This window comes from Pelecanus crispus, chromosome 27 (genome assembly GCF_030463565.1).
Source record: "Pelecanus crispus isolate bPelCri1 chromosome 27, bPelCri1.pri, whole genome shotgun sequence".
Lineage (NCBI taxonomy): Eukaryota > Metazoa > Chordata > Aves > Pelecaniformes > Pelecanidae > Pelecanus > Pelecanus crispus.
The window spans coordinates 1,388,849-1,415,965 of record NC_134669.1 but is presented as its reverse complement, the minus strand read 5'-3'; the positions used below and the strand labels follow the sequence as shown (position 1 = coordinate 1,415,965).

Sequence of the window (27,117 nt, the reverse complement as noted above, 5' to 3'; positions counted from 1 at the left end):
CCGGCTCCCCTGCTGCCCTTTGGACGAGATGGGAGCCCCTGCAGAGGTACTGGGAGCTCAGCACCCCCAAATCGGGGGCTCGGCCCCCCCAGGGTGGGGCTCACCCCTCCTGAGGTGGGGGGCTCATCCCCCCCCAGGACGCCCCACCACCGGCTCAGTCCCCCGGCGTCTCCGAGGGGAAAGCGTCGGCTCTCTGGGCGAACGTCTCCGCCACCAGCAGCGGAAAGACCAGGGAGGCGTCGGCATAAACCTGGGCACAGGAGAAGGGGTGAGGGTGCGGGAGCCCCCATGGGGCACCCCAAATCCCACCCCCCCCAGCCGGGACCCCCGTCCCACCTTGACGGGGGTGGCATCCATCCGGATCTTGCCCCAGGACACGGCCTCATCCGGCCGCGCCCCAGAGTCGGAGCCGTCGAACTCCTGCGCCGTGTTGACGTAGACGGAGAAATCGGCCCCGTTCCTCTGCGAGGCGAGAAGGGGGGTGACCCCCTGCACCCCCTCCCCGTCCCCTTGGGGTGCCCCGCGTCCCCTCCCCGTCCCCCCCCTCACCATGAGGTTGGCGTTGGCGATGTGGTGCTTCACCAGCCCCCCGCCCAGGATGATCATCCCCGTTTTCCTGGCGAAGATGGCTTGGGTGTTAATGAGGCGCAGGTCTGCGGGCGGAGACGGCAGTCAGGGCACCCCGGCATTCGGGGGGGACCCCGGCATCTGGGGGGGGGACCCCGGCATTCAGGGGGGACACCCTCACCCTCCACGATGTCCAGCACCAGCCCCGGGCGCTTGTAGGAGTGGAAGAAGATCATGTCCCCCAGCGAGCCATCGGTGAGCGCTGGGCTCAGCACCGGGATGTTGTTCTGGAAAAGGGACGCGGTGACACTGTGACGCCCCCAGGACGGCACGGTGACGCCCCCGGTCACCGTCCCCCGTCCCCACCTACCTTCTGCGCCCAGTAGCAGACTGACTCGGGGTTGTTGATCTCTCTGCCCAACCGCGCGATCATCCTGGACGGGGTCCACCTTACGCCCTGCCGGACCACCACGCTCAGGACCCCGCGCTGGGCAAGACCCAGGCGTCCGGGCCCCCTGCGCCCACCCCGTGCCGGGCAGGACCCACAGGGCCCACACCTGTGTCTCCTGCTCGTCCACCATCTGCTCCAGGATGGGCATCAGCCAGTCCTCAAACTTGCAGTAGTTGTTGTTGGGCACCAGCAGATTTCCGATCCTGGGCAGGAGGGGACGGGCTCAGCCGGGGAGGGGACCCCGACACCGGGGAGGGGACCCCGCGCCCCGTACCTGTTGATGCCGCTCTGGCGCAGGTCCTGGCCCCGCAGGCTGAAGTCCCCCAATGTAGGTGGGTGCCAGGCACTTGATGAGATCCTCCTCCACACCCCCCGCCGTGGTCACCAGCACGTCCACCTGCCCCGGGCAGAGACGGGCGTCAGGACCTCGGGGACATCCCCGGGGACGCGGCGGGGGACTTCAGGGGACCCGACGACAACCTGAGGGACACCTCGGGGATGGGGCTGAGCCCCCAGGAACTTCCAGGACATCCCAGAGAGCAAACTGGGAATGCTGGGACCCCAGAGGTCCTGAGGGACCCCTCGGGGATGGAGCTGGGACCTCAGGGACATCCCAGGGACCAAGCTGGGAACCCACAGGGACCTGAGGGACAGCTCGGGGATGGGGCTGAGCCCCCAGGAACTTCCAGGACATCCCCAAGAGCAAACTGGGAACACTGGGACCCCAGAGGTCCTGAGAGACCCCTTGGGGACAGAGCTGGGACCTCAGGGACACCAAACAGACAGGGCTGGGACCTCAGGAACATCCCAGGAACCAAGCTGGGAACCCACAGGGACCTGAGGGACAGCTTGGGGACAAAGCAGATCCCCCCCAGGGACCTGGGGGACCCAGCTAGGAATGCCCTGGATCCCACAGGGACCTAAGGGACAGCTTGGGGACAGAGTGGGTCCCCCCAGGGATGGAGCTAGGAACACCCTGGAACCTACAGGGACCTGAGGGACAGCTCAGGGATGGGGCTGAGCCCCCAGGAACTTCCAGGACATCCCCAAGAGCAAACTGGGAACGCTCAGGGACAGAGCGGGTCCCCCCGGGGACCTCGGGGACCCAGCTAGGAACGCCCTGGATCCCACAGGGACCTGAGGGACAGCTCAGGTACAAAGCAGATCCCCCGGGGACCTTGGGGACCCAGCTAGGAGCACCCTGGATCCCACAGGGACCTGAGGGACAGCTCGGGGACAAGGCTGGGGACCTCAGAGCCACCCCGGGGAATCGAGCATCCCCCCGGAGCCCCACGGGCAGCTCAGGGACAGGGCGAGGACGCGGGGGCGGCGCGGGGCGGCTCCCCCCACCCCACACACCATGTTGTGCTGCACCAGGTAGCGGATGCTCTCCCGGACACCGGAGCTGATGAGGTTGGAGGTGAAGCCCAGGAAGATGGTGCAGCCCGAGGGCGGCCGGGGCCCGCCCAGCGCGGCCCGGGCCCGCTCCTCCTCGCTCAGCGGCTCCAGCTTCGCCGCGATCTGGCGGGCAGCGGGGGGTCAGGCCCGGCTCCGGCCCCCGCCTCCCGCTGCCCCCCGCCGCCCCCCCCCCGGCCCCGGCGTCCCCACCATCCGGTGAATCTCGGCGACGGCCTGGGCGAAGCTGGTGGCCTGGAAACCGGTGGTGCGGAAAGAACGGAGCAGCGCGGCATGGTCCGGGCCGCCGGAGAAGTCGTAGCCGCGCACCGGGAGGCTCTCGGCCGGGAGGGGCCCGCTCGGCTTCAGCACGGCCTGCAGGGCCGCGGCGGGGGCCTGCCCCGGCGTCGCCATGGCGCTCCCGTCGCCTCACGCCGCCGCGCCGCCGCTGGGCGCCGCCATCTTGGGCCGCCCCCCACCCCCCCCCGCGCCAGACTGCGGCTGCGCGCCGCCATCTTAGCCCGCCCTCCCGCCGCCGCCGCCGCCGCCATCTTGCTCACCGCGCTTCGCGCCGTTCGCTCTCTGCCGTACGGCTGCGCGCCGCCATCTTGAAGCGGGGACGGTGGCCGCGGAGGGGCAACAGAAGCCCAGAAGCGAAACGTCTCGGCTCAGCGGACGGCGCCGGACCGGAAAGTTCTGTCCCCTCCAGCGCCCCAAAACCGCCCAATTTCGCCCCAAAACCGCGGATACCCCTGCAAGGAAACGCAACCTCCGCTGCACTTGAACCCATTTAATACCCACGCACAGATGGCAGCTCCCAGCCCCACCGAAGGCCCAGGATCGGGCCCCTCTCCTCCATGTTGGGGGGCGCGGAAGGGTCCCCGCACCCGGCAGGAGCCCGGACGGACCCCCCCGGCCCCGGCAGCTCCCCGGCCCCGCAGCCCCCCTTCCCGGGCAGTGCAAGCACGGTGCCGTGCCGGTAACATCAGGTCCGGAGCCTCCACACCTCGACCGAGAGACCGCCGGAGGCGGCTGCCACCACGTCGCCCTCCACGCTGACCTGGGGGGAGCAAGGGGGGAGCAAGGGGGGAGCAAGGGGGGAGCGCACACACGCGTGTGCGAGGGGCGAGCACCTCCTTACCCCGTTGAGCACGTCATCATGCGTCCAGGAGTAGACAGTGCGGGGAGGGTCTGTAGGGATGTGTATCTGCAAGAGAGCAAAAGCCGTTTGCGGCCCCCCCAGCCCCCCACAACGGGGTCAGCGGCCCCCCCAGCCCGGCGCAGCACGACAGGGACGGCAGCAGCCTCACCCGTAGTGTCCTGTCGGTGGATGTGGTGTAGAAGGACCCCAGCGATTGCCAGAGCCCCGTGATCTGCAGCCGGTGCCCCACGTCGAAGTACTGCGGGAGGGGAGATGCAAAAAAAAACCCCACACCGTGAGGCGTTGGGGGGCACCCGGCCCCCTCCCCTGCACCCCCCAACCCATTTAGGGTCCCTACCCTTGCGGGCTGGAAGCTGCCGGTGCTGTTCCCGAAGACGTACACCCGGCCTCGGTTGTCCCCTGCCCAGAGCTGCGTCCCCCGGTACGACATGGAGAGGAGGTAGTTTTCCAGCTTGGGGCGGGGAGAGAGACATTGGGCTGCCAGTGATGGGGGACGGAGCCCCCAGCCCTGTCCCGACCCCTCCCCATAGTTTTGGGGGGCAGTGGAACCCTCCCCACAGTTTTGGGGGGCAGCAGGACCTACCTGCAGCCGCTGCAGGACAGCGTTGGCACGGCAGTCGAAGATGACGAGGGTCCGGTCCTCGCTGCCCGACACGATGAGCCGGTCGTCGGCCGCCAGCGAGAGGACGGCGCTGGTGTGGGGCCTGTAGCTGCGCACCAGGGCCTGGCCAGCTGCCGGAGGAAGGGGGCTGAGCCGGGGGGTCCCCCCAGCATCCCCCCCCACACTGCCCCGCCGGGGACCCCCAGCCCCAGGCAGAACCGACCTCGCGGGTCGTAGACTGTCACGGTCTTGTCGTACGTTCCGGTGACGAGGACGTCGGGGCGGTAAGAGAGACACAGCACGGCTGACTTCTCCCTGGGGGCGAGGGGAGGCTTGGGCTCAGCCAGAGCCCCCCCAGGAGCCCCCAAACCCCCCCAGGAGCCCCCAATGCACTACCTGATCTCCCCAAACTGCTGCCCCTCGGCCTCCATGTCCCACAGCTTCACTGTGCTGTCCCAGGAGCCCGAGCACACCTTCTTGTCTTGGGAGGCCAGACACCAAACCCAGCCCTACGAGGGAGAACCCAAACTCGCGACCGGTCCCAAAACTGCTCCGGAACTGCCCCCAGCGGCTCCCCGAGGGCGGGAACCGAGGCGTGAGGCGGGGGGATAGCAGCTGTGCCCCCCACCTTGTGCGTCCCGTTGCGCTCGGTGCCCAGCACCTTCACCAGCACCTTGCCGGGGGCCCGGCCCAGCTGCCGCAGGTCCCACAGGTTGACGTTGCGGTCGCGGGCACCCGAAATACAGAGGTTCCCTCCCTACTGGGCAGGGCGGGATGGAGATGAGGCAAGGACACCCCCCCAGAATCAGGGGACCCCCCCTGGGGCCAGCGCGTCCTCACCTGCAGCAGGAGGACAGAATCGACGGAGGCGAAGTGCCCCTTGTCCAGGGAGAAGTGCTCCATGCGCGCCCCGCTGTCCCCCCAGCGCTGCAGGTGGTCCTCCAGGTCCACGCAAGCGTCAGACCAGTCGAATCCCTCCTCTGTGGGGGAAATGGGGGTGGTGGGGGACCCCCAAACCGATGGGGGAACCTGGGGGAACAGGGGGGGTCCCCAACCTGCCTCCTTCACCCCACGCGGTGCCCCGTAGCCACCTCGGGGTCGGCAGAGTAGGGGGAATGGGGTGTTGGGGGGGGGGTCCAACCCACTGTGGGGAAATGGGGGGCTCAGAGACCATCCCCAATCTGCCACAGGGAAATGGGGGGCAGAGGGGAGCAGAGGGGGTCCCCAGCTCCCTACATTCACCCTCCGCAGCACCCCGCAGCCCCCTCAGGCTCGGCAGAGGTGGAAAAACGGAGCATTAGGGATGCCCCCAACCCGCCGCGGGGAAACGTTTTGGGGTGTCCCCCCCCCAGACCCACCTGCCAGGACGGGGAAGGGGCCGCGGGCGCTGCGCTGCAGACGCTGCCGCCAGGCCACGGCGTCCTGGGCCACCTCCCGCAGCGCCCGGCAGACGTGGGGCAGGACCCCCCGCACCTCCCGCGCGTCCAGGTACCCGCAGACCTCCAGCAGCAGCTCCGGCGGCAGCGACAGCAGTCCCCGCTCGGCCCCCCCCGGCTGGTGGCGGCTGCTTCAGCCCCGGGGGGGAACGGGCGGGGGGCTCGGGGGGCAGCGGGGTGCGGGCGGGGGGCAGGGGGGTGCAGGAGGGGGGCAGCGGGGTGCGGGCGGGGGGGGGTCCCCGGGGCCTGCAGCCTGTTGACGTTGTTCTGCGCCTGCCGGTCGGGGTGCTTGGGCACCGGGGACCCCTCCATGGCTGCGGGAGGGGCGGGTCAGCACCTCCCGCTGTCCCGGAGCAGGGGGCACCGCCCCCCCCCCCCCCCCCCCCCGCAACCCCAGCGGGACCCTCAGCCCCCGCCCCGAACCTTAACACCGGGATTCGCCCCGAACCAGGGCTCCCCAGCAGCGGGGTCCCCCGGGACCGCCCCCCGACACCGGGAGCCCTCCAGCCGCGGTACCGGGGACCCCCCCCCATCCAGATACCTCCAAGGGATTAGGATACCGACCGCGGCTGGCATGCCCCAACCCCCAGACACTGCCTTAACTTCCGGTACCGGGACCCACCCCTCCACGACCGGACCCGCCCCAACACGCGAGTCGCTCCAGCCCCCGGTACCGACACCCTCCGTCCCCGTCCCCGTGCCCTCCCCGTGGCCGCCGCGCCCGCTCTCCTCCCCCCCCCCCCCCCCGGTACCGGGGCCCGGCCCGGCCGCGTCCCCGTCGCCACGGCCACGGCGAGACCCGCGTCCAGCCCCCACGTGACCCGCGCCTCGTCCAATCAGAGCGCGCGGCGCCGCGCAGCGCCCCCTGGCGGCAGGAGCCGGCGCCCACGTGTAGCAGCGCAGGCCGCCGGCGCAGGGGGCGAACCGGTCCCGGGGGGGGAGCGACCCCCCCTCCTCCTCCCCAAACCCACCCCCCCTTCCCCAAACCCATCCCTCCCGCGGCGGCAACAAACGGCACCGAGACGGCGGACGGTCAACAACGGACTCTCTTTGCCGGGCAGGAACGAGGGGGCGCGGCGCAACCGCCCCCCCCCCCCCCCCCCCCCCCAAAACCGGTCCCTGCGGGGCGTGCGTGTCCCGTTACCCCCCCCCGCCCCTCCCCTCCCCTCCCCTCCCCCCCCGCCCTGTAAACGGTAAAAAACGGAACGGAACGGGAAAAAAAACACAAGAAACGTGGCACCGACTCGCTCACGACAAAGCACAACGGCGGCGGCTCGGCCCCCCCCGGCCCCCCGCCCCCCCCCCGGGGCCCTCCCGCCCCCCCCGGGGCCCCCCCGCGCCCCCCCCGCCCGGGGCTGCTCTATACGTTCCTATAGGTTTAGCTCCATAAACGTGTGCATGGGGACGGGGTGGGGGGCACCATGCGGGGGGGGGGGGGACAGGAACAGCCTACAGCGGAAAAGAGGGAGGGGTCGCGTCCCCCCACTCCCCGGCCACCCCCTTTTTGGACCCTTTTGCCCCCATTTTTACTCCCCCCCCCAGGGTTTTGGGGTGCCCCCGCGGCCGCCATGGATCCCCCCACCCCCAGTCCCCCCCTCCCTTTCTCCCCCCAGGGGTGAAACCGATCTCGGGGTCCCCCCCCGGGGCGGCTGGGGATGGGGCGGGTGGGGGGGGGGCTCCTCCCGCCCCCCTGAACCCCCCCGGGCACGGCGCGGGGTCGCCCGCTCACGGCCGCCATCCCGACGGCCTCCCGGCGCCGACCTGGGGGAGAGGGGAGAGGTCAGGGGGTTCCTGTCTGAAGTGTGTGGGGGGGGGCATCTGTCTGTCCCCCCCACTTTTTGGGGGTGCTGCCCCGCTCCCCGGACCTGGTTCCGGTGCCTCCGCCTGGCCTAGACCCCATAAAACGCTGCCAGCCGGTCCTTGAGCAGGGGTGGGAACTGCTCCGAAAACTGCTGCCAGTTCTCCTCGCCCACCTGGTCCTTGAAGCCGTGGAGGATCTGGGGGGCGGGTTAATAATGAGGGGGGGCCCTGCTGAGCCCCCCAACCCCGGCATAGGGGTCCCCAACTATCCCCCTTTACCCCCCGCTGACCTTATAGAACATGTCCCGCAGGTCGTCCTTGGGGCTCACCCAGGATGCAACAGCATCGCAGAAGAATATGAAGTCCTGGGAGGGGTGGAACATGGGGGGGTGACAAGGGGACAAAATGGGGGGGGTGACAAGGGGACAAAATGGGGGGGGTGACAAAATGGTGGGGTGATGGGGAGAGGGGCCTGGCCCCAGGGACTCCCCCTTTTTGGATAGAGCCAAGCCGCAGCTTAGCCCCCCCCAAAATCTCCCCCTCCGGGGGCTGGTGGCTGCCCCCGAGCCGCCAAAACTCCCAGCTGCCCCCCCCCCCCCCATACCTGCACGACCCCTCCGGGGTTCACCCCGATCATCACGCAGATGCCACGAAAAGCCGAATCCTTCTCCTCATTATCCCGGATGTTACGGAGAGACGTGCACCTTGGCGGGGGGTGAAAATTGGGGTTCAGAGCCCACCCTCCCCTCCTAGGGGGTGCAGGGACCCCCAGAACAGCCCCCCCAAACTCACCAGGGCCGGATGAATTGCTGCAGCATGGGGGCCACCTCCTGCGGGCAGACGAAGCCCAGGCGCCCGATGGTGATGGCTGTGGGCAGAGAGAGTTTGGGGGTGCAGGGGAGCCCCCACAGCAAACAGCCCCCCCAAACCCCCACCTGGGGGTCTGGCTGCACCCCCCCCAGCCTCACCTGTATTCTCCAGGAGGGTTTTGGGGGTGTTGGGCCGGTTGATGATCTCCACCAGGTTGTTCAGGACCATCTGGACGTAGGGCTGCATCTCCGCCCCTGCCAGGAGGGGATTGCGGAGGGGGGGTTGTCAGGGCTCACTCCCGGGGGGCTCAGCTGAGCTCCTGGGGGGGCTCAGGGCACTTCAGCTGAGCTCCTGAGGGTCTACAAGGGGCTCGGCTGAGCTCCCGGGGGGGTCTAGGGGGGCTCGGCTGAGCTCCCGGGGGGGTCTAGGGGGGCCCGAGGCACTCACCCATCTGCATGCAGATCTCTCCGATGGCCCAGGTCGCGTTGTTGCAGACAGAGATGAACTCAGGGTTGAGGTTGGTGCCCAGGATGGGCATGAACTCGGCTGGGGGGAGGCAGGGTCAGTGGCAGGGCCCCCCCAACGTGTCCTTTTGGGGTCCCCCTGCTTTGCCACCCCCCCCAAGGGGACCCCGCAGCCCCGGCACCCACCGATACAGGGCTTGACGTGCACAAAGCAGGCCTTGGTGAGGTCTCCCAGGAGGGCGAAGGAGCTCTGCCGCACCTCAGGCATGGTGTCCTGCGGGGAGCGGGCAAGGGGGTGAGCGCGGGAGGGGTCCCGGCAGCCCCCAGACCGGGGTGGGGGGGTCCCGGGGGGGGTCCCTGACCTGCATGCACTGGAAGAGCAGCGTCATGATGTTGCTGCGAGCCACCAGCTGCTCCACGTGGCAGCCGAGACCCTCAGCCAAACCGCTCAGCAGGTCCAGGGCCACGATCATGAAGTCTTTGTCGGGGGCCTCGTACTGCTCGGGGTGCTGGTTGTACATCTGCGGGGAGAAGTGGGGGAAAGCCGCGGTCACCCCCCCAAGGGGGTCACACCCCACGGCGGGTCACCCCACGGCAGCCAGGGAAGGAGGGGCACGGCTCACCATGGCCTGAGCCAGCGTCTTCTGGACCAGAGTGACGCAGCGCTGGTAGACGGGCTCGCAGTAGGGCAGGAAGCCGCTCTGCAGGGCGGTGGCCACCGAGGACAGGCACTGCGGGCACGGAGGGGTAGAGGGGAGGGGTCCGAGGGGACGGAGACCCCCCCCGCTGCCACCCTCCGCGCCCCACGGCTCACCTCCAGCAGCGGGAAGAGGTCCTTGTCCTCGTCCTTCAGCTCGTTCCACTTCTGGATGAGCGGAGGCATCAGCTTCTGGATGTACTCCTGCGCCCCGGGGAGAGACGCTGTCATGGAGGGGGGGGGGGACACGGCGGAGGGGACACGCGGGGGGCGGGGGGCCGCTCCCCCTCAGCCCAGGGACCATCAGACCAGAGAGATCCACACCGGGCGTTCGGGATTCGAATGTCTGTTGTCACTTGTCATCACCAGTCCTGGGCTGGGGGCACGGGGAGGGACACAGCGGGACACCGTAGGGGGGGACAAGGGGACACCCGAAACGGGGACCCCTGGGGATGGGGGGACGCCCCACGTCATACCGGTTGGTTGAGGTGGTGCCCCACAGAGTCGGCGAGGGTCCCGATGGCGTCGTAGAGGATCAGCAGGTTCTTGTGCTGGTACTTGCCAAAGGCGAAGACCAGCGTGTCCAAGATGAAGCTGAGGTATGGCACCAGCTCCGTGCAGGCCTCCTCCTCCAGCGTGGCGAAGGCGCTGGGGCGGGGAGAAAGGGTCAGCAGCCCCCGCCGGGCCAGGGCTGAGCCCCCCGCGCACCCCGGCTCTGGGTCAGACAGTACGAATACACCATCATCACAGCGACTCAACACATCACATGCCTCATCCCGCCCAGAGAAGGGCTCGGATCTGGCGGATCCTGCCCCAAAAATGCCACTTGCAGCCCTGTCCTGGTTTCAGCTGGGATAGAGTGAATTTTCTCCCTAGTAGCCGGCACAGTGCCGTGTTTTGGATTTAGCATGAGGATAACGCTGATCACACGCTGACGGTTTAGTTGTTGCTCAGTGCTGCTTATGCCAGTCAAGGACTTTTCAGCTTCCCATGCTCTGCCAGGGGCACAAGGAGCTCGGAGGGGGCACAGCCAGAATATTTGATCCAAACTGACCAAAGGGCCATTCCATACCATACGGCGTCATGGGCAGTATGGAAACTGGGGGGGTTGGCTGGGGAGCAGCGATCGCTGCTCGGGAACTGGCTGGGCATCGGTCGGCGGGTGGTGAGCAATTGCATTGTGCATCACTTGCTTTGGATATTATTATTACTATTATTATTATATTCTTATTATTATAATTACTATTTTATTTTATTTCAATTATTGAAGTGTTCTCATCTCAGCCCAGGAGTTTTCCCACTCTTACTCCTCCGATTCCCTCCCCCATCCCACCGGGGCAGCGGAAGCGAGCGGCTGCGTGGTGCTGAGCCGCTGGCTGGGGTGAAACCACGACAGGCCCCCAAACCGCACCCCCCTCTGCCCGGCCCTTTACCTGCACGCCGCCTCCTGCACCCGCTTGTTGCTGTCGAGGATGCGTTTGAGCAGCTCGGTCATGAGGGGCTTGAGGTACATGTCGGGGGGCTGGCTGACCACCCAGTGGGCGTAGCGGCTCAGGGTCCAGCAGGCGATGGAGCGCACCAGCGCCTTCTTGTCCGACAGGCATTGGATGAGGTGGGGGATCAGCTCCGGCAGGTAGGGCACCATGCCCTGCATGCAGCCTGGGGGGCACAGGGAGGCTCAGAGACCCCCAGCTCCGGCACGGCGGTGGCTCGGGGACGGCCCCTTGCAGGCAGCGTGGCACCCACCTTCCGCGATGGCCCCCAGGACGAGGATGCCCGACTCCTTGATGACCCACTCGGGGTGGAAGAGGAGCTCCTTGAGCAGTGGGAGGAGGTGGGGGAGCAGCTCTTCCCGGAAGACGTTGGCCAGGACGTCCAGCGCAGCAGCCGAGCACTTCCCTGCCGGGAAGGCAAGAGGTGACGGGCTTAATCCCTCCAAAGAGCCACCATCTCACCTCAAGCAGGCACCGTCTCACCTCTGGGCTTAATTAACCCCCCCAGGGTCCACTGCAGGAGCCCAAACCCGAGGCCGGGACCCCCCAACGAGCCCCATACTCAGGTTCCAGTCTGAGAGCGTGTCATCGTCGTCCTCATCCTCCGCATCATCGGGGTCCTGCGGCCGCTCCTCCTCGTGCTGCAGCGTCACCGTGCGGGACTTGTGGAAGCGGGGCTTGATGTCCTGCTCACTGTCGGGAATGGCCTCGTCCTCCTCCACGTCACCCTGCGGGGACGGGGGGACATCACAGCACACCGCGGGGACCCCCAGACGCCCGGCCCGGGGAACCCCGGCCCCCACGGATCAGACAGTACGAACACAACAGCCATCACCAGCATCAGCTCGGAATTTGTCATCACATCCGCGAGGTCTTGGGTCCCCAGTCCCTCCAGTTTAACCAGTACCAGCCCCCCCGTGCCGGAGGAGGGACAGGGAGCCAGGCACCCTCACATTCGCAGCCCCATCTCGTACCTTGAGCAGGATGATGTCAATCTCAGAGTACTTCATGCCGTTCACCAGGATGGGGATGAGCCTGCAGGGGGCAAAGGGGGGAACTGATGGGGCTGGGGGGGGCCGGGGGACGAGGGGGGGCCATCCCGAGCACTCACTGCACCAGGTGGGAGGTCAGCACCTCCTTGCAGATGGGCTGCTCGGCCAGCGTCAGCCAGAACTCGCAGGCCTCCAGCGCCACGTTCTCATCGCTGTCCTGCGTCCGCTGCAGCATGTACTGCGGGGAAGGGGAGGGGGGCAAGCAGGGAGGGGCAGGTCAGCCCCCCAACCCGCCCACCCGGGGGGTCCCGTGGCCACCCCTGTGCCCCACCTCACCTGGATGATGCTGTGCATGTGGGGGATGAGGCGGTCAATGCGGACCTCCAGCAGCATCACCAGTGCGCGGCACACATTCTTCCGCACCTCGGGGTCCTCGTCCACCGCCAGAGCGAAGAGGTGCTGGGGGACACACACACACACACACGCACGGGAGCCCGCTCACCCCCAACCGCCCTTGGGGCCGCTCCAGGGCGTGCTCCGCATCCGGCTGCTCACCTCAATGAAGGTGTCGATGTTCTCCATCAGCGCCTGAGCCCGATCCATGATAAATTGGTTGACGCAGGCGATGGCGTGGGACCTGCGGAGAGGCAGACCATGGCGGAGGGGTCCGGCAGGCTTGTTAGCTAACGATGCGCAGCCAGGAAGGAGGGAGGGGGGATGGTCACCCCAGCTACCTGCCCCTCCCGGACCCCACGGCGCTGAATTAACTTGTGAGAGGGAAACGTGCTCCAAACTGGAATAACCTCCTGTCCCAGTCCAGACTTGGGGGGACAAACACAGGGTCCCCATGGGATGATTTGGGGACAGGGCTCAGCTGGAGCTGCCCAGTCTGGGGGGGCCCAGATCCCTGCATCGCCCCAGCAGGGCACAGATGGAGCCACACCACCCGTCAGAGGGAGCAAGGGGACCCTGAGGCAAACCAGAACCAGCAGCAAGGGGCACAAAACCAGCTCCTCTCCCTCCCCACCTCGCTGAATGGCCACATGACGGCTCTGGGCACGGCCCCCCCAACATTCCCACCCCGGCTGGGCCCCCCCAGCCCCTCCGCACTCGCCCGTGGGGCTGCGGGAGGACACGCGTGTTCCCACCGCAGCGCACCGTACCTGATCTTGGGGCTGCAGTGCTTGAAGAACTGGAGGAACTTGGGGATCATGACGTTGAGGGGCCGGTTGAGCGCGTCGCTGTCCAGGAGCTCGGAGGAGTCCTCACAGATTTTCTGCAGGGCCCCGAACGCCCCCTGCGCGCCAGAGGGGCGTCAGCGCCGGCCGCGACCCCCCCGGCCCCCCCGGCCGGCCCCGCGCACCTCACACGTGTTGTAGTCCTCCGAGTTGAGCAGGTTGCAGAGCTGCGGCAGCAGCTCCGGCCACATCTGCAGCTCCCCCTTGGAGGCGATGGTGGTGATGAGGATGCCTGCAGGGGGTTCGTTAGCACGGGGGGAGCGGGGGTCCCCGCGGGGGCCCCTGCCCCGTCTCACCGATGGTGGCCCGGATGAGGGAGGACGCGTCCCCGATGTTGTTGAGGCACTCCTGCTTGATGAACTCGGCCACGGGCTGGGGGAAGCTCTGGTAGTGCGCCTTGACGTTGTTCTTCAGGATCAGGCCACTGAGCGACCGCGTCGGCTCATCTGGGGGGGACACGAGCCGTTAAGGGGGAGCTGCAACGCGCATCCCCTCCACTTCCACCTCCCTGAGCTCAAAACAGGGGGGGGGGGTTCAGCTCCTGCATCCGCCTCTGCCCCCCCCCCAGGACCCAGGAGACCCCAAACCACCCCCGGCCGCAGAGCGACCCACCTTCAGATTTGAGCCGCGTCAGCACGAAGATCAGGTAGTTGTTGAAGTCGGGGAATTGGTTCAGCTGCTTCAGCTTCTGCCCCAGGCGGTTAAGGACAGGGACGAGGACGCTGCCCCACAATGGGGATGCTGTCCCGGATTAACGTGGCCAAAAACCCGCGTTCCCCAGGTCCAGCCCCTCCAGAGCTCAAGCCGGCCCCATCTCCCGTGGCTGCTGGCCCCGTTAATGGAGGAAATCCCCGATTCCCCTTTCCCCAGCCCAAACGGGGACGGGTGTGTGTGCCATGTGTGTCCCCCCCCCGTGCCCCCGCAGGGGTCCCGGCCCCCCCTCCTCAGGATACGTCCTGCACGACGCGCTGCGTGGCCGTGTTGGGTGACTGCGAGTCCTTCAGCAGCTGCAGGACCTGCTGCAGGCCCTGCTCGTCCGGCTGCCAGTCCATGGCGGCTAGGGGGTCCTGGGGGGTGCGGGGGTCAGCGACCGGGGTACAGGGCGGGGTGCAGACCCCCGGATCCCTGCGGGGGGGGTGCAGACCCCCGGATCCCTGCGGGGGGGGTGGGAAGCAGGACAGGGATCTACCGGTAGCACAAGCGGAAGCCGTGGGGGGGTGCAGAGGGGATGCCCCCGGGATGAGGGGGGGTCCCGGGGACGCGAGGGACGGCGGGGCCCCCCCCACGGCAGACGAGGGTGCAGCGGGGCCCGTCCACGCGGCAGCTGGGGGCGGGTGGCGGGGATGCGCCGCGCACGTGGGGACGAGGACGCCCCGTTAAAAGCGGGGGGGGGTGGGGCGGGGGACCTGGGGGTGGGCTTGGGGGCAAAGCTCCCCCCCCCCCCGCTGCCCCCCCCGCGAGATTATAAACGCCCCCGGCCGTGCCAGCACCCCCTCCCAGCCTCCCCCCCCACCCCCGCACCCCCGTTTGCCCCCCAGCCCAACGCCCCCCCGGCTCCGGTTTGGTCCTCTCGCCCCCGTGCCCCCCCCCGCCACCGGCACCGTCACCCCGCGGCGCGGCCCCTTCCCCCCCCGCCCCGCCGCCGCCCCCCCCCCCGGGCCCGGTTTGCCCCCCCCCCGAGCCCCCAATGACCCCCGCAGCCCCCAATTATCCCCCCGGCTGCTAATTCTCCCCTCAGCGCCCCGCGCGGCCTCCTTCACCCCCCCCCCCCCCATCCCGGTCCCGGCCGGGCCTCCCCCGCCCGCCGGGCCCAGCGCCGCCTCCCCGCCGCCCCCACCGGGCCGGTACCTGCCGGGGGGTTCCCGGGGTGAGGGGGGGGGGGGCGGCCGGGGAGGGGGGGGCGCTTCGGGGCGGCCTCCCGCAGCCGCGGGCACCGGCGCGGCCCGGAGGGAGCGAGCGCGGCACGCGGGCGCTGACCCCCGCCGGCCACCGTCGGCCCCGCCGCGGGCACCACGTGAGCGCGCGGGAAGGATGGCGCCGCGTCACGTGGGCGGCGGGCGGTGCCGCGCGGGGAAAGGGCAGGGCGGGTGCGCGCATGCGCGGAGCCCCCGCCCGCCCCGGCACTGCACTACAGCTCCCGGCGTGCTCCGCGGCGCGGGCCGTACCACTGCCGAGGGGGCCGCCTTCACGCAAGCCCGGCCCGGGAGCGGCGAAACCCGACGGGGGCGGCCACAACCCCCCCCAAACGCTCGGTGGGCTGCGCCAGCCGGGCCCGGGAGCACTGGGAGGGGGAAATGGAGCGGACTGGGGGGACTGGGAGGGGTGACCAGGGTGGGCTGGGGGGGACTGGGAGCACTGGGAGGGGGAAATGGAGTGCACTGGGGGGACTGGGAGCGCTGGGAGGGGTGATCAAGGTGGGCTGGGGGGACTGGGAGGGGGAACTGGAGTGCACTGAGGGACTGGGAGCACTGTGAGGGGGAAATGGAGCATACTGGGGGGACTGGGAGCACTGGGATGAGTGATCAGGGTGGGCTGGGAGCACTCTGAGTGGGAAATGGAGTGCAATGGGGGACTGGGAGCGCTGGGAGGGGGAAATGGAGTGCACTGGGGGGACTGGGAGGGGGAAATGGAGTGCACTGGGGGGACTGGGAGCGCTGGGAGGGGGAAATGGAGTGCGCTGGGAGCAGGGCATCAGGGTATGCTGGGGAGGACTGGGATGGGGAAATGGAGTGCACTGGGGGGACTGGGAGCGCTGGGAGGGGGAAATGGAGTGCGCTGGGAGCAGGGCATCAGGGTATGCTGGGGAGGACTGGGATGGGGAAATGGAGTGCACTGGGGGGACTGGGAGCGCTGGGAGGGGTGATCAGGGTGGGCTGGGAGCACTGTGAGGGGGAAATGGAGTGCACTGGGGGACTGGGAGCACTGTGAGGGGGAAATGGAGTGCAATGGGGGGACTGGGAGCGCTGGGAGGGGTGATCTGGGTGGGCTGGGGGGACTGGGAGGGGGAAATGGAGTGCACTGGGAGCGGGGCATCAGGGTATGCTGGGGAGGACTGGGATGGGGAAATGGAGTGCACTGGGGGGACTGGGAGCGCTGGGAGGGGTGATCAGGGTGGGCTGGGAGCACTGTGAGGGGGAAATGGAGTGCACTGGGGGACTGGGAGCACTGTGAGGGGGAAATGGAGTGCAATGGGGGGACTGGGAGCGCTGGGAGGGGTGATCTGGGTGGGCTGGGGGGACTGGGAGGGGGAAATGGAGTGCACTGGGAGCGGGGCATCAGGGTATGCTGGGGAGGACTGGGATGGGGAAATGGAGTGCACTGGGGGGGATGATCAGGGTGGCTGGGGGGATTGGGAGCACTGGGAGTGGGGGATCACGGTGGGCTGGGAGCACTGGCAGGGAGGGATCAGGGAGTGCTTGGGGGGACTGGGGGGGGAACAGGGCAGGAACTGGGGTGCACTGGGAGGGGGAACTGGGAACAGCGGGTGGAGGAACTGGGGTGAGCACAGTGCGCGGGGGGAGCGGGGCCAGCGGGCTCCTCTGCTGCAGTTCACCCCAGGAGGGCCCAGCCCTGCCCACACCCCTCCTGCCCCGGCCCCCCCGGGGGGCACAGGCTGCTGCCCCCCCGCCAGGCCCAGCCACCTCCCCACCCCAGCTTTAAGGGGGGGCAAAAAGCCAAAAATGGTGGAAGCTCAGCACTGGGGGGGACAATAAACAACGGCTGGAAGAGTCGCAGTCAGTCGGTGTCGCAGCCAGGGGGGCTGCATCGCCCCGGCAGGCGACAGCGAGGGTTGCGTCGCCCCATCGCAGCGGTGACAAAGCCCCCAAACACCAGGAGCCCCCCAAACCTGCGGGCCCAGGGCAACAGCAGAGGGCGGGGGGCGGCTCCCTCCCCAAAAACACCCACAAGTCGCTCGGCAGCTCCGAAATCTCCGAGGTCTTTAATGCTGCGACAGCGGCCCCCTCCGCTCCCACCTCTCCCCTCCCCATTTCAACGCTTTCTACCCCAAAACCGCCCCCCCCCGGGCCGGGCAGGAGCGGCGGCGGGTCCCAGCGGGCGGCAGCGGTTTGCCGGCTGGCATCAAGTCCTGGCTGCCGGCGGGGCGGGAGTGGCGGCCCCAGGCGCGCGATCGGTATTTATAGATATAAAAGGGGTGGGGCCGGCGCCTCCCCCGCCCTTAAATAAGTATATACAGGGGTGAGTCCGGGCGTGGGTGCTATTTCACCAGGGGCCGGGTTTTGTCGTCGTCGCTGCACTGGTGCGCCTTGTACTTTTTCACCTCCGCCATGTATTTGGCCCAGGCGTCGCCTTTACTCGTCAACACCTGCAAGAAAAAGAGGGAAAATGAGGGGAAATACAGGGAAACGAGGTTGCCGAGTGTGGCGCCCGCTGGCAGCACTGCGCGTCCCCCCACCGGGAGGGCTCAGAGGTCCAGGGCCACCCACCTCCTCATCCGTCTTTTGCTTCTTGGCCACCACTCCCGTCTTCAGGGCCAGCTTGTTCCCCCCTCGCCGCCTGCCCACCTGGGGGAAGGGACAGAACTGCCACGGTTACGCGCGCCGCGGGGACAGCGCCGCCCCCTGCACAATGGAACGGGAGGGACGTCCGTCAGACCCCAGCCAGCGGACATCCGTCTGTCTGTCCGTCCGCAGCGGGTGGCACCGCGGGGACCCTGCTCCTGCCCGGGGTGGGGCCGGTAGCCACTGCTGTCCCCGGGGGCGGGGGTGACATCCCCCAGGGAACAGCGGGGCTGGAGCAGCTGAAGCCGCCCCCATTCTCCGGGAAGAATTTTGGTGCTGCTTGATGCAGTTTAACAAGAGGCAAAAAAAAAAAAAAAAAAAAAGGCAGCGCGGCAGGGAGCCCCAAACCGTACTGAGGTGCCCCCAGGACCGCTCCACGAGCGGCACTGTGGCCCCCCTGGGCCGTTCCCCCCGGCTTGGCAACCACAGGTGCCCGCGGAGCTCCAGGGCCCCGGTGCCACCGGCCCTCGGCCCAACTCCCGGGACGCGCCACCGGCAACACCGGGGCCTGCACTCGCGCCTGGGGAAGCGGTTCGCGAGGGGAAGCTCTCCCGCTGCCGGGAGGAAGCCGCCGCCGCCGCCACCCCCGGAGCCAGCCCGAGGGCACCGCTACCCCCGCGAACCCTCCGCCGGGGCCGCCGCAAGCGGGCGGGTAGGCCGGGCAACACCGGGGCCCGTCGGGAGCGGGAGGAGGCCGCGGGCCCCGCGTCCTTACGAAGCTGAGGGCGCCGCCGCTCCTCTTCGAGCCGTCGGACGAGCGGTGCGGGCCGGGCCCGGCGCCGCCGGGGGCCTCCGCTGCCGCGGCAGCCGCCGCTTCGCGCTCCCGCTGTTGTTCCGCCTCCATCTTCCGCTTGAAGAGCTCCAGGAAGCTGCCGTCGTTGGCGAAGACGTTCACGCCGCCGCCGGGCCCGGGCGGCGGCGACGGGGCCTCCCCCTCCTCGCCGTGCGCCTCCATCTTGTCCGCCGCGAACGCCGCGCCGCGGGGGACGCCGGGAAGCGCGCGGCGCCGGGAGATGACGTCAGCGCGACGACCCGTCGGGGCGGCGTTGCCGGGCAACGCACGGGGCGCTCTCCGCGCTGTCCCGCCCCCCGCCGGATCGCCAGGCGCGGCAGCCAATCGAGCGCAGGGGGCGGGACGGCGCGGCTGGGCGGTGGCCAATCAGGGAGCGGGCGGGCCGGCGGCGCCGCGGCGCGGGGGAAGATGGCGGCGGCGGCGGGCGGGTGGGGGCCGGAGGCGGAGGAGTTCGAGGACGCGCCCGACGTGGAGCCGCTGGAGCCGACGCTGGCCAACATCATCGAGCAGCGGAGCCTCAAGTGGATCTTCGTGGGCGGGAAGGGCGGCGTGGGCAAGACCACCTGCAGGTGCGGCGGGGCCGGGCCGGGCCCGGGGGGGATCGGGTCCCCGGGGGGGATCGAGCCCCCGGCGGAGACACTGGGCCAGACCGCCCGGGGAGGGGCGGGCGGGGGACCCAGCCGCCCTGGGGTGGGGGAACTGGACCGTACCACCGGCGGGGGATCCGGACCAGACCACCGGTCGGGGTGGGGGGACCCAACCGGACCACCCCGGGGGGGGGGGCGGAATTGGGGTGGAGCCCCTCAGGGTGCGGAGACGGAGCTGGATTCCCTCGGGGAGAAGGCAGAATTAGCCCCGCCGTGGGGCCACCCCCACGCGAGGGGTGGTGGGGGGCAGCTCCCCACCCAAGTTGGCCACCGGGATCCCCGCCGGCAGCGGCCGCCGCGCCGTCACCGCTGTCCCCCCAGCTGCAGCCTGGCCGTGCAGCTCTCCAAGGTGCGGGAGAGTGTCCTCATCATCTCCACCGACCCCGCGCACAACATCTCCGACGCCTTCGACCAGAAGTTCTCCAAGGTCCCCACCAAAGTCAAGGGCTACGACAACCTCTTCGCCATGGTGAGTCCGGGCTGGAGCCAGGAGTCTGGCCCCCGCCACGGCTCCTCTCACCCTCCGAACCCCGGCAGGAGATCGATCCCAGCCTGGGGGTGGCAGAGCTGCCCGACGAGTTCTTCGAGGAGGACAACATGCTGACCATGGGCAAGAAAATGATGCAGGAGGCCATGAGCGCCTTCCCCGGCATCGACGAGGCCATGAGCTACGCCGAGGTGATGAGGTGAGCAGGGCTGTCCGGGGCCATGGGAGGCTACGCCGCGGGGTTGTGGCCCCGCTGACCTCCCTGCCGGCCCCCCAGGCTGGTGAAGGGCATGAATTTCTCGGTGGTGGTCTTTGACACGGCGCCCACCGGCCACACGCTGCGGCTGCTCAATTTCCCCACCATCGTGGAGCGGGGCCTGGGCCGCCTCATGCAGATCAAGACCCAGATCAGCCCCTTCATCTCCCAGGTGAGGACCGGGGCCGCGGGGACGGGACCCCCACAGCGGGGACGGCGTGTGTGGCCTCGGGGGGGGCTGGCTCTCACCTCTGCCTCCCCCAGATGTGCAACATGCTGGGGCTGGGGGACATGAACGCCGACCAGCTGGCCTCCAAGCTGGAGGAGACGCTGCCCGTCATCCGCTCCGTCAGCGAGCAGTTCAAGGACCCGGTAAGGCCCCCAGCGGGATCAGGGGGCTCCTCTGGGGCGCATGGGGACACCGGGAGAGGGACGGGGATGCCGAGGAAGGGAGTGGGGACGCTGGGAGGGGGCCGGGAATGCTGGCAGGGCGCTGGGAATGCTGGCAGGGGGACAGGGACATGGTTAAGCCTGTCTGTGCGCATTCCTGCGGGGAATTCTCCGCCGCGGGGCTGGGCAGGGACCCCTCGGGGGGCCTCCGTGCTGGACGGCTGGGTCCACGGAGGGGATGGTGAGCACGGCGGCGCCGAGCACGATGTCGCGGTGCGACAGCGAGCGCGGTGTGGGGGCCGGCAGGAGCAGACGACGTTCATCTGCGTGTGCATCGCCGAGTTCCTCTCGCTCTACGAGACCGAGCGGCTGATCCAGGAGCTGGCCAAGTGCCGCATCGACACCCACAACATCGTGGTGAACCAGCTCGTCTTCCCTGACCCCCAGCGGCCCTGCAAAATGTGCGAGGCCCGGCACAAGATCCAGGCCAAATACCTCGACCAGGTACCGCCCGCACACAGGGGTCCCCGGTGCAGCGTGGGGGTGGGGCGAGCTGAATTTGGGGACCCTGGGAGTGGGTCGGAGGGAGAGCATTTCCATTTGGGGAGCCCAGACGCCTGGGACCCTGCCGGGCTCTGGGAAAGGGGGGTGGTTTTGGGGGGTGGAATTTGGGGGGTCTGGGCCCCTCCCTGAGGCCTTGGGGGGTGCTGGGGGGGTTGGGGGGCCTGGCTGCCTGGCTCCTTGCCCCCCGCCCCGCTCTCCCCCGCAGATGGAGGACCTCTACGAGGATTTCCACATCGTGAAGCTGCCGCTGCTGCCCCACGAGGTGCGGGGGGCCGACAAAGTCAACACCTTCTCCTCCCTCCTGCTGGACCCCTACCAACCCCCCAGCCCCAAATAGCCCCTCCTGACGCCCCCCGGGGCGGGGGCAGCCGATATTTATTCCCCCCCCAGGAGGGGCAGGACACCTCTGCCCACCCCCCTGCACGCAGCCCCCGCCTCCAGGCCGCGGCCGACGGCACCGTGGCCCCCCCGGGGCTGCTCTGTCCCCCGTCCCTCCCCGTGTGTCCCCCCCAGGCTGGGGGAGCAGAGACGGGACCCCCCCCCCCCGGTGAACCTTCTGTAAATATTAATAAATTTGGGAAGCGGAGAGGCGGCTCTTGGGTGTTTTGGAGGGGGGGGGCCCAGATGCCTGGGTTCGCTGCGGGGGCCGTGGGGCTCAGCCTGGCACCAGCGGGGCGGGGGCGTGACGTCCGTGCCAGCTGGCACCGGGCCCGGTGGGACACGGGGACCTTCATTAGCGCTCGGGGACCCTCATTAGCACTCGGGACGGATTAACGAGGCGCGGGGAGGGGGGAGCCCGGACGCCGGGGTCCCAGGAGTGGTGTGGGGGGGGACGCCGAGGCCGCAGCAGCCAGGCTCCAGCGTTTTGGGGGGGGGGGGGGGCTGTGTGCCAGCAGCCCCCCCCCCGCCCCCAACCTGCACGGGCCCGGCCCCGTGCCCCGCGTCCCGCTGTGATCTGTCCCCGCGACCCCGTTGTTGGCGCAAGGCTGCGGGGACAGAGCCAGCCCGGGGGGGGGGGGACACGCAGGCGTCCGGACCACCCCACCCCCCCCCCAAAAACCCTGCCTCAGTTTCCCCCCTAAGAAGCTGGGGGGGGTCAGGACTGGAGCGAGCACTGCCCTGGGGGTGATGGGGGAAGGACTCAGGGGTCCGGCCTCCGCACCCCCCGGGGACCCGGGCGTGTCCCCCCCCAGTCCCGGGGCAGGGCCAGCCCCCGGACGGTATTTAAGGCCCCGGGAGGGGACGGTGGCCCCAGACGGGCGGTGGCCGCCCCACGCTCGGGTGTCCCGCAGGTGAGGGGGGGGATCTGGGGGGGGCTCTGCCCAGCCTGGGCGGGGGGGGCAGTGCCCTGCGGCGTGTCCCCAGGGGAGGGGGTCCCCAGGCTGTGCCGGGGGTCCCCAGGGTCCCATTTTGCCATCCCCAGGGGGTCCCCAGGCTGTGCCGGGGGTCCCGAGGGTTTGGGTGTCCACAGGGTCCCATTCTGCCGTCCCCAGGGGGTCCCCAGGCTGTGCCGGGTGTCCCCAGGGTCCCATTTTGCCGTCCCCAGGGTTTGGGTGGCTCCTGGTTAGTGGTTCAGTGACACCCCCCCCCCCCCCCCGGTGTCCCCCCTCCTGGGTTTGGGTGTCCTCAGGGCCCCGTTTCGCCGTCCCCAGGGTTTCGGTGTCCCCAGGGCGTCCCCACGGCCGTGATGACGGTGACATACACCTCGCGGGTGGCCACTGCTCGCTTCGGGGGCTTCTCCCAGCTGCTGCTGCTCTGGCGCGGGAGCATCTACAAGCTGCTCTACCGGGAGCTGCTCCTCTTCCTCGCCGCCTACCTGGGGCTCAGCCTGGCCTACCGGTGCGGGGGGACACGGGGGGGCACGGGGTGCGTGGAGACACCGGGGGGTGCAGGGGGGTGTGTGGGGACGCAGAGGGCGCGCTGGGACGCGTGGGTTCGTGGGGATGGGGACGCACATGGTGCATGGAGACGCGGTACCTTGTACAGACGCACACGGGGGGGACATGCAGCAGAGGGTGGGTGACCCCCCCCCCCCGTGTCCCCCCACGTCCCCCCGCCCCAGGTTCCTGCTGTCGGAGGCGCAGAAGCGGCTTTTTGAGAAGCTGGTGCTCTACTGCGACAAGTCAGCCAACCTCATCCCCGTCTCCTTCGTCCTCGGTGAGAGCCCCGGCCCCCCCTGGCACCCCCAAACCTCCCCCCAAGACCCCCCAGGCCACCAGTATCCCCATGGAGCCTCCCCAGAGCCACCAACCTCATCCCTGTCTCCTTCATCCTTGGTGAGGGTCCCCAGTCCCCCTCCCAGTGTCCCCAGCTCCCCCCAGTCCCCCTCCCAGTGTCCCCAATTCCCCCAGCACCTCCTCCCACCACTCCCAGTGTCCCCAGCACCCCCCAGCACCTCATCCCAGTGCTCCCACTGTCCCCAGCACCCAGGCTCCCCATCTCTGTGTCCCCAGTGGCTCCCAGTGGCTCCCAGTGTCCCCAGCTCCCCCCAGCACCTCCTCCCAGTGCTCCCACTCTCCCCAGCTGCTCCCAGCACCTCCTCCCAGTGTCCCCAGCTCTTCCCAGCACGTCCTCCCAGTGCTCCCACTCTCCCCAGCACCCAGGCTCCCCGTCCCTGTGCCCCAGTGCTCCCAGAGTCCCCAACTCCTCCCCATGCCTCCTCCCAGTACTCCCAGTGTCACCAGCATCCCCCAGCACCTCCTCCCAGTGTCCCCAACTCCCCCCTGTGCCTTCTCCCAGTGCTCCTAGTGTCCTCAGCACCTCCTCCCAGTGCTCCCAGCTCCCCCCAGCACCCCTCCCAGTGCTCCCAGTGTCCCCAGCTCCCCTCTGTGCCTTCTCCCAGTGCCCCCAGCTCCCCCCAGCACCCCTCCCAGTACCCCCAGTGCATCCCAGTCCCGCAGGTTTCTACGTGGCGCTGGTGCTGGAGCGCTGGTGGGGGCAGTTCCGCAGCGTCCCGGCACCGGACGGGCTGATGGTGGCTGTGGCGGGCAACGTCCACGGGGCTGACGCACGGGGCCGCATCCTGCGCCGCACGCTGATGCGCTACAGCAGCCTGGCCGCATTGCTGGTGCTGCGCGCCGTCAGCACCGCCGTCTACAAGCGCTTCCCCACCACCGACCACCTCGTCGAGGCCGGTGCGTCCCCGCCGTGGCCGGTGGGGCCAGCGGGAGGGCGGCGGGAACCCCCCTGGGGAGGGCGTCACAGCAGTGGTGTCATCGCGGGGGCAGCGATGTCACCACGGGGGACGTCACGGGGCTGGGCATCAGGTTCACCCTGACCTCCATGCTGTGACGTCAGCGAGGCAGCCTGACGTCAGCGGGTGTCCAGCGCTGCTGGGCGGTGACATCACGGGGCAGCGGGTGACGTCACGGGGAGCAGGGGGTGACGCTGGCCCCCGCAGGGTTCCTGACGCGGGAGGAGCGGCGGCGGCTGGAGGGGCTGCGCTCGCCCTACAACAAGTTCTGGGTGCCCTGCGCCTGGTTCGGGGCGCTGGCGGGGCAGGCGCGGCGGGAGGGGCGCGTGCGCGACGACTGTGCCCTCAAGCTCCTCATGGAGGTACCCCCCCCCCCTCCCAAACCCCCCTGCCCGCCCCCGGGCCGCCGCTGGGCCCCCCCGACCCACCCATACCCCCCCCAGGAGCTGAACCGCTTTCGGGGCCACTGCAGCCTCCTCTTCCACTACGACTGGATCAGCGTCCCACTGGTGTACACCCAGGTGGGCACTGGGAGCACTGGGAAGGGGGGGACGGCGGGAACAGGGACACTGGAGGGGGGCAGAGGGGCTAGATGGGGATGGAAGGACATGGAGGGGGGACATGGAGGGATGGGGGGACACGAGGGGACACAGGAGCACATGGAGAGGACCCAAGAGGGATGGAGGGACATGGATGGACAAGGACAGGGATGGAGGGACATGAGGGGACACAAAGTGACATGGGAGGATGTGGACAGGGGGACACAGAGAAGACCCAAGAGCGATAGAGGGACACAGACAGGGATGGAGGGACACGGGGGAACATGAAGGGACACGGGGGAACATGAAGGGACACAGGGGGATGTGGACAGGGGGACAGGGAGAGGACCCAAGAGGGATGGAGGGACATGGGGGGACATGAAGGGACACAGGGGGACATGAACAGGGGGACAGGGAGAGGACCCAAGAGGGATGGAGGGACATGGGGGGACACAGCCAGGGATGGAGGGACATGGGGGGACATGGGGGGACATGAAGGGACACAGGAGGACGTGGACAGGGGGACACAGAGAGGACCCAAGAGGGATAGAGGGACATGGGCAGGGATGGAAGGACACGGGGGGACATGGACAGGGGGACATGGACAGGGGGACAGGGAGAGGACCCAAGAGGGATGGAGGGACACGGAGAGGGACGGAGGAACACGAGGGGACACAGGACACGGACAGGGGGACAGGGAGAGGACCCAGGAGGGATGGAGGGACACGGGGAGGGATGTAAGGGCACGGGGGACATACAGGGGACACTCGGGGGACCATCCTCGCGCCGCAGGTGGTGACCATTGCCGTCTACACCTTCTTCGTCACCTGCCTGATCGGGCGGCAGTTCCTGGACCCGGCCCAGGGCTACGCGGGGCACGAGCTGGACCTGGGGGTCCCCGTCTTCACCCTCCTCCAGTTCTTCTTCTACGTGGGGTGGCTCAAGGTGGGTGGGGGGGGATGGGGGGTCACCCCGGGGACACACGGCAGCCCCGGGGGACATGGTGGCCCCGCCGCAGGTGGCCGAGCAGCTCATCAACCCCTTTGGGGAGGACGACGATGACTTCGAGACCAACACACTCATCGACCGCAACTTCCAGGTACCCCCGTCCCGCTCCCGCGGGGCACCCAGGGGTGGGCGGGGGGGGGGGACACACCAGGTTCCGGAGGGGACCCCGATGTCCGGGAGGGGACCCAGGCGTCCGCCCCGCAGGTGTCGATGCTGGGCTGGCGGTGGACGAGCTGTACGGGGAGGTGCCGTCGCTGGAGCGGGACCGGTACTGGGACGCCGCCAGCCCCCGGGCGCCCTACACGGCCGCGGCCGCCCCGCTGCGCCAGCCGGCTTCCGCGGCTCTGCCTTTGACGTGGCGTGAGTGGGGTGGGACCCCCCCCCGGATCCCCCTGCCCCCCAGCACCACTGGACGGGGTCCTGAGGCATCCAAACAACTCCCAACCCCCCCCCGACTGCCCCTGGGACCGCCCCACCAAACCCCACAGCCCCCCAAACCGCCTCCCCTACCCCCTCCAGCCACCCCAAGAACTCCCCAGTGTCCCCCAAACTGCCCTAGAGATGCCCCCCCCCCCCCCAAACCCCAAACTGCCCAGGGACCCCCAACTCACTCCGGGGACCTCTGCCCCCATCAGGGACCCCAAAATGCCCCCAAGGCTCAGCCTGGGACACCCCCAAAGCCAGTCCTGGGGGCTGGGGGCATCCCTGCCACCCGGGGGGGGGTTTGGGGTGACCCCAGGTGCCCGGGGGGGGTTTGGGGTGACCCCAATGCCTGGGGAGGGGTTGGGTGATCCCAGGTGCTCAGGGGGGCATTTGGGGTGACCCAAATGGCCGGGGGGGGGGGTTTTGGGGTGACCCCAATAGCCGAGGGGGGTGTTGGGGGTGACCCCAGGTGCCCGGGGGGGGTTGGGGTGACCCCAGGTGCCCGGGGGCGGGGGGTGGGGTGACCCCAATGGCCGGGGGTGGGGTGACCACAGGTGCCTGGGGGGGTGTGTTGGGGGTGACCCCAATGGCTGGGGGGGTGTTGGGGGTGACCCCAGGTGCCCGGGTGGGTTTTGGGGTGACCCCGGCGTCCCGCAGGCTGGCCAAGGAGGAGATGCAGTTCCAGCCGCTGGAGGACATTGGGGAGACCCTCGGGGACACCCTCGAGCCCCCCCCGCGGCCCCCCCCGGGCGCCTTCACCCGACGCTTCTCCCTGCTGCGCCGCAAGAACAGCGCCGGCTCCGAGGGGGGGCTCGGCCCCGAACCCGCCCCAGGGGCCCCCCCGGCACCTGCGGCCCCGGCGGATGGGGACAGCCTGGGGGGGGACACGGCCGTGCTCCTGGGGGACGCCCCGGGGGGGGGGCAGCGGCCCCCGCGACCGCTGGCCCCTGTACCCCAGTGTCAATGAGGTGGTTTAAGGGGGGAGCCCCAAAACACACCCCCCCCACAACGGCTCAGCCCTATACGAGCCCCCCGAGAATCCCTGCCAGGAATAAACCCCCCGCCCTGAGTCCTGCGGCTTTATTGGAAGGATTTGGGGGGGGGGGGGGCCAGGCCCCTCCGCCCCGCAGAAAAGGCTACAAAAATAGAAGTGCTAAAAGCCCCCCCAAAGAGGGGCGCAGGGTCCGGCCC

At 69.5% G+C, this 27,117-nt stretch overlaps 6 protein-coding genes and 1 non-coding gene across 8 annotated transcripts; 2 read left to right on the top strand and 5 right to left on the bottom strand.

Annotated features, from left to right (window-relative positions):
* Nucleotides 1-154: 154 nt before the first annotated feature.
* DHPS (deoxyhypusine synthase) lies at nucleotides 155-2,827 on the bottom strand. Its single transcript, XM_075725177.1, is given in 10 exon segments — nucleotides 155-250; nucleotides 337-462; nucleotides 550-653; nucleotides 749-854; nucleotides 938-1,024; nucleotides 1,125-1,221; nucleotides 1,293-1,342; nucleotides 1,344-1,415; nucleotides 2,378-2,539; nucleotides 2,627-2,827. Coding segments are annotated over 10 exon segments (1,101 nt in total).
* Nucleotides 2,828-3,398: 571 nt separating this feature from the next.
* FBXW9 (F-box and WD repeat domain containing 9) lies at nucleotides 3,399-5,924 on the bottom strand. The gene is made up of 11 exons (XM_075725176.1): nucleotides 5,805-5,924; nucleotides 5,535-5,715; nucleotides 5,017-5,156; nucleotides 4,805-4,933; nucleotides 4,573-4,685; nucleotides 4,400-4,491; nucleotides 4,159-4,307; nucleotides 3,913-4,026; nucleotides 3,724-3,813; nucleotides 3,555-3,620; nucleotides 3,399-3,473 (listed from the first exon to the last, which is right to left on the bottom strand). Exons 1-11 carry the CDS (start codon nucleotides 5,922-5,924, stop codon nucleotides 3,399-3,401), a joined length of 1,269 nt encoding a protein of 422 aa, XP_075581291.1.
* A 1,577-nt stretch (nucleotides 5,925-7,501) lies between these two features.
* On the bottom strand, nucleotides 7,502-14,158 carry TNPO2 (transportin 2). Of its 2 annotated transcripts, none has more exons than XM_075725161.1 (23): nucleotides 14,060-14,158; nucleotides 13,719-13,794; nucleotides 13,403-13,552; nucleotides 13,232-13,338; nucleotides 13,032-13,165; nucleotides 12,424-12,505; nucleotides 12,205-12,327; nucleotides 11,988-12,106; nucleotides 11,851-11,911; nucleotides 11,439-11,604; nucleotides 11,130-11,282; nucleotides 10,817-11,042; nucleotides 9,860-10,031; nucleotides 9,501-9,587; nucleotides 9,310-9,417; nucleotides 9,049-9,207; nucleotides 8,873-8,960; nucleotides 8,670-8,768; nucleotides 8,348-8,476; nucleotides 8,205-8,280; nucleotides 8,017-8,116; nucleotides 7,703-7,777; nucleotides 7,502-7,609 (listed from the first exon to the last, which is right to left on the bottom strand). In XM_075725161.1, exons 1-23 carry the CDS (start codon nucleotides 14,156-14,158, stop codon nucleotides 7,502-7,504), a joined length of 2,697 nt encoding a protein of 898 aa, XP_075581276.1. The 2 variants fall into 2 exon arrangements, with proteins under 2 accessions (XP_075581276.1, XP_075581277.1); XM_075725162.1 differs by having other exon boundaries at nucleotides 8,381-8,476.
* On the bottom strand, nucleotides 11,678-11,744 carry LOC142596190 (small nucleolar RNA SNORD41). The gene has a single exon (XR_012831824.1). It is a non-coding gene; the product is annotated as a small nucleolar RNA SNORD41 (small nucleolar RNA).
* Nucleotides 14,159-17,172: 3,014 nt separating the features above from the next.
* TRIR (telomerase RNA component interacting RNase) lies at nucleotides 17,173-18,581 on the bottom strand. Its single transcript, XM_075725231.1, has 3 exons — nucleotides 18,342-18,581; nucleotides 17,552-17,629; nucleotides 17,173-17,430 (listed from the first exon to the last, which is right to left on the bottom strand). Exons 1-3 carry the CDS (start codon nucleotides 18,579-18,581, stop codon nucleotides 17,323-17,325), a joined length of 426 nt encoding a protein of 141 aa, XP_075581346.1. The 3' UTR covers nucleotides 17,173-17,322.
* Nucleotides 18,582-18,827: 246 nt separating this feature from the next.
* GET3 (guided entry of tail-anchored proteins factor 3, ATPase) lies at nucleotides 18,828-21,100 on the top strand. Its single transcript, XM_075725210.1, has 7 exons — nucleotides 18,828-18,988; nucleotides 19,388-19,535; nucleotides 19,604-19,752; nucleotides 19,831-19,981; nucleotides 20,074-20,181; nucleotides 20,506-20,703; nucleotides 20,969-21,100. Exons 1-7 carry the CDS (start codon nucleotides 18,828-18,830, stop codon nucleotides 21,098-21,100), a joined length of 1,047 nt encoding a protein of 348 aa, XP_075581325.1.
* A 1,350-nt stretch (nucleotides 21,101-22,450) lies between these two features.
* On the top strand, nucleotides 22,451-26,903 carry BEST2 (bestrophin 2). The gene is given in 11 exon segments (XM_075725184.1): nucleotides 22,451-22,602; nucleotides 22,826-22,920; nucleotides 23,664-23,897; nucleotides 24,164-24,318; nucleotides 24,400-24,477; nucleotides 25,288-25,440; nucleotides 25,514-25,596; nucleotides 25,715-25,833; nucleotides 25,836-25,863; nucleotides 26,584-26,839; nucleotides 26,841-26,903. Coding segments are annotated over 11 exon segments (1,416 nt in total).
* The last annotated feature ends 214 nt before the right edge of the window (nucleotides 26,904-27,117 follow it).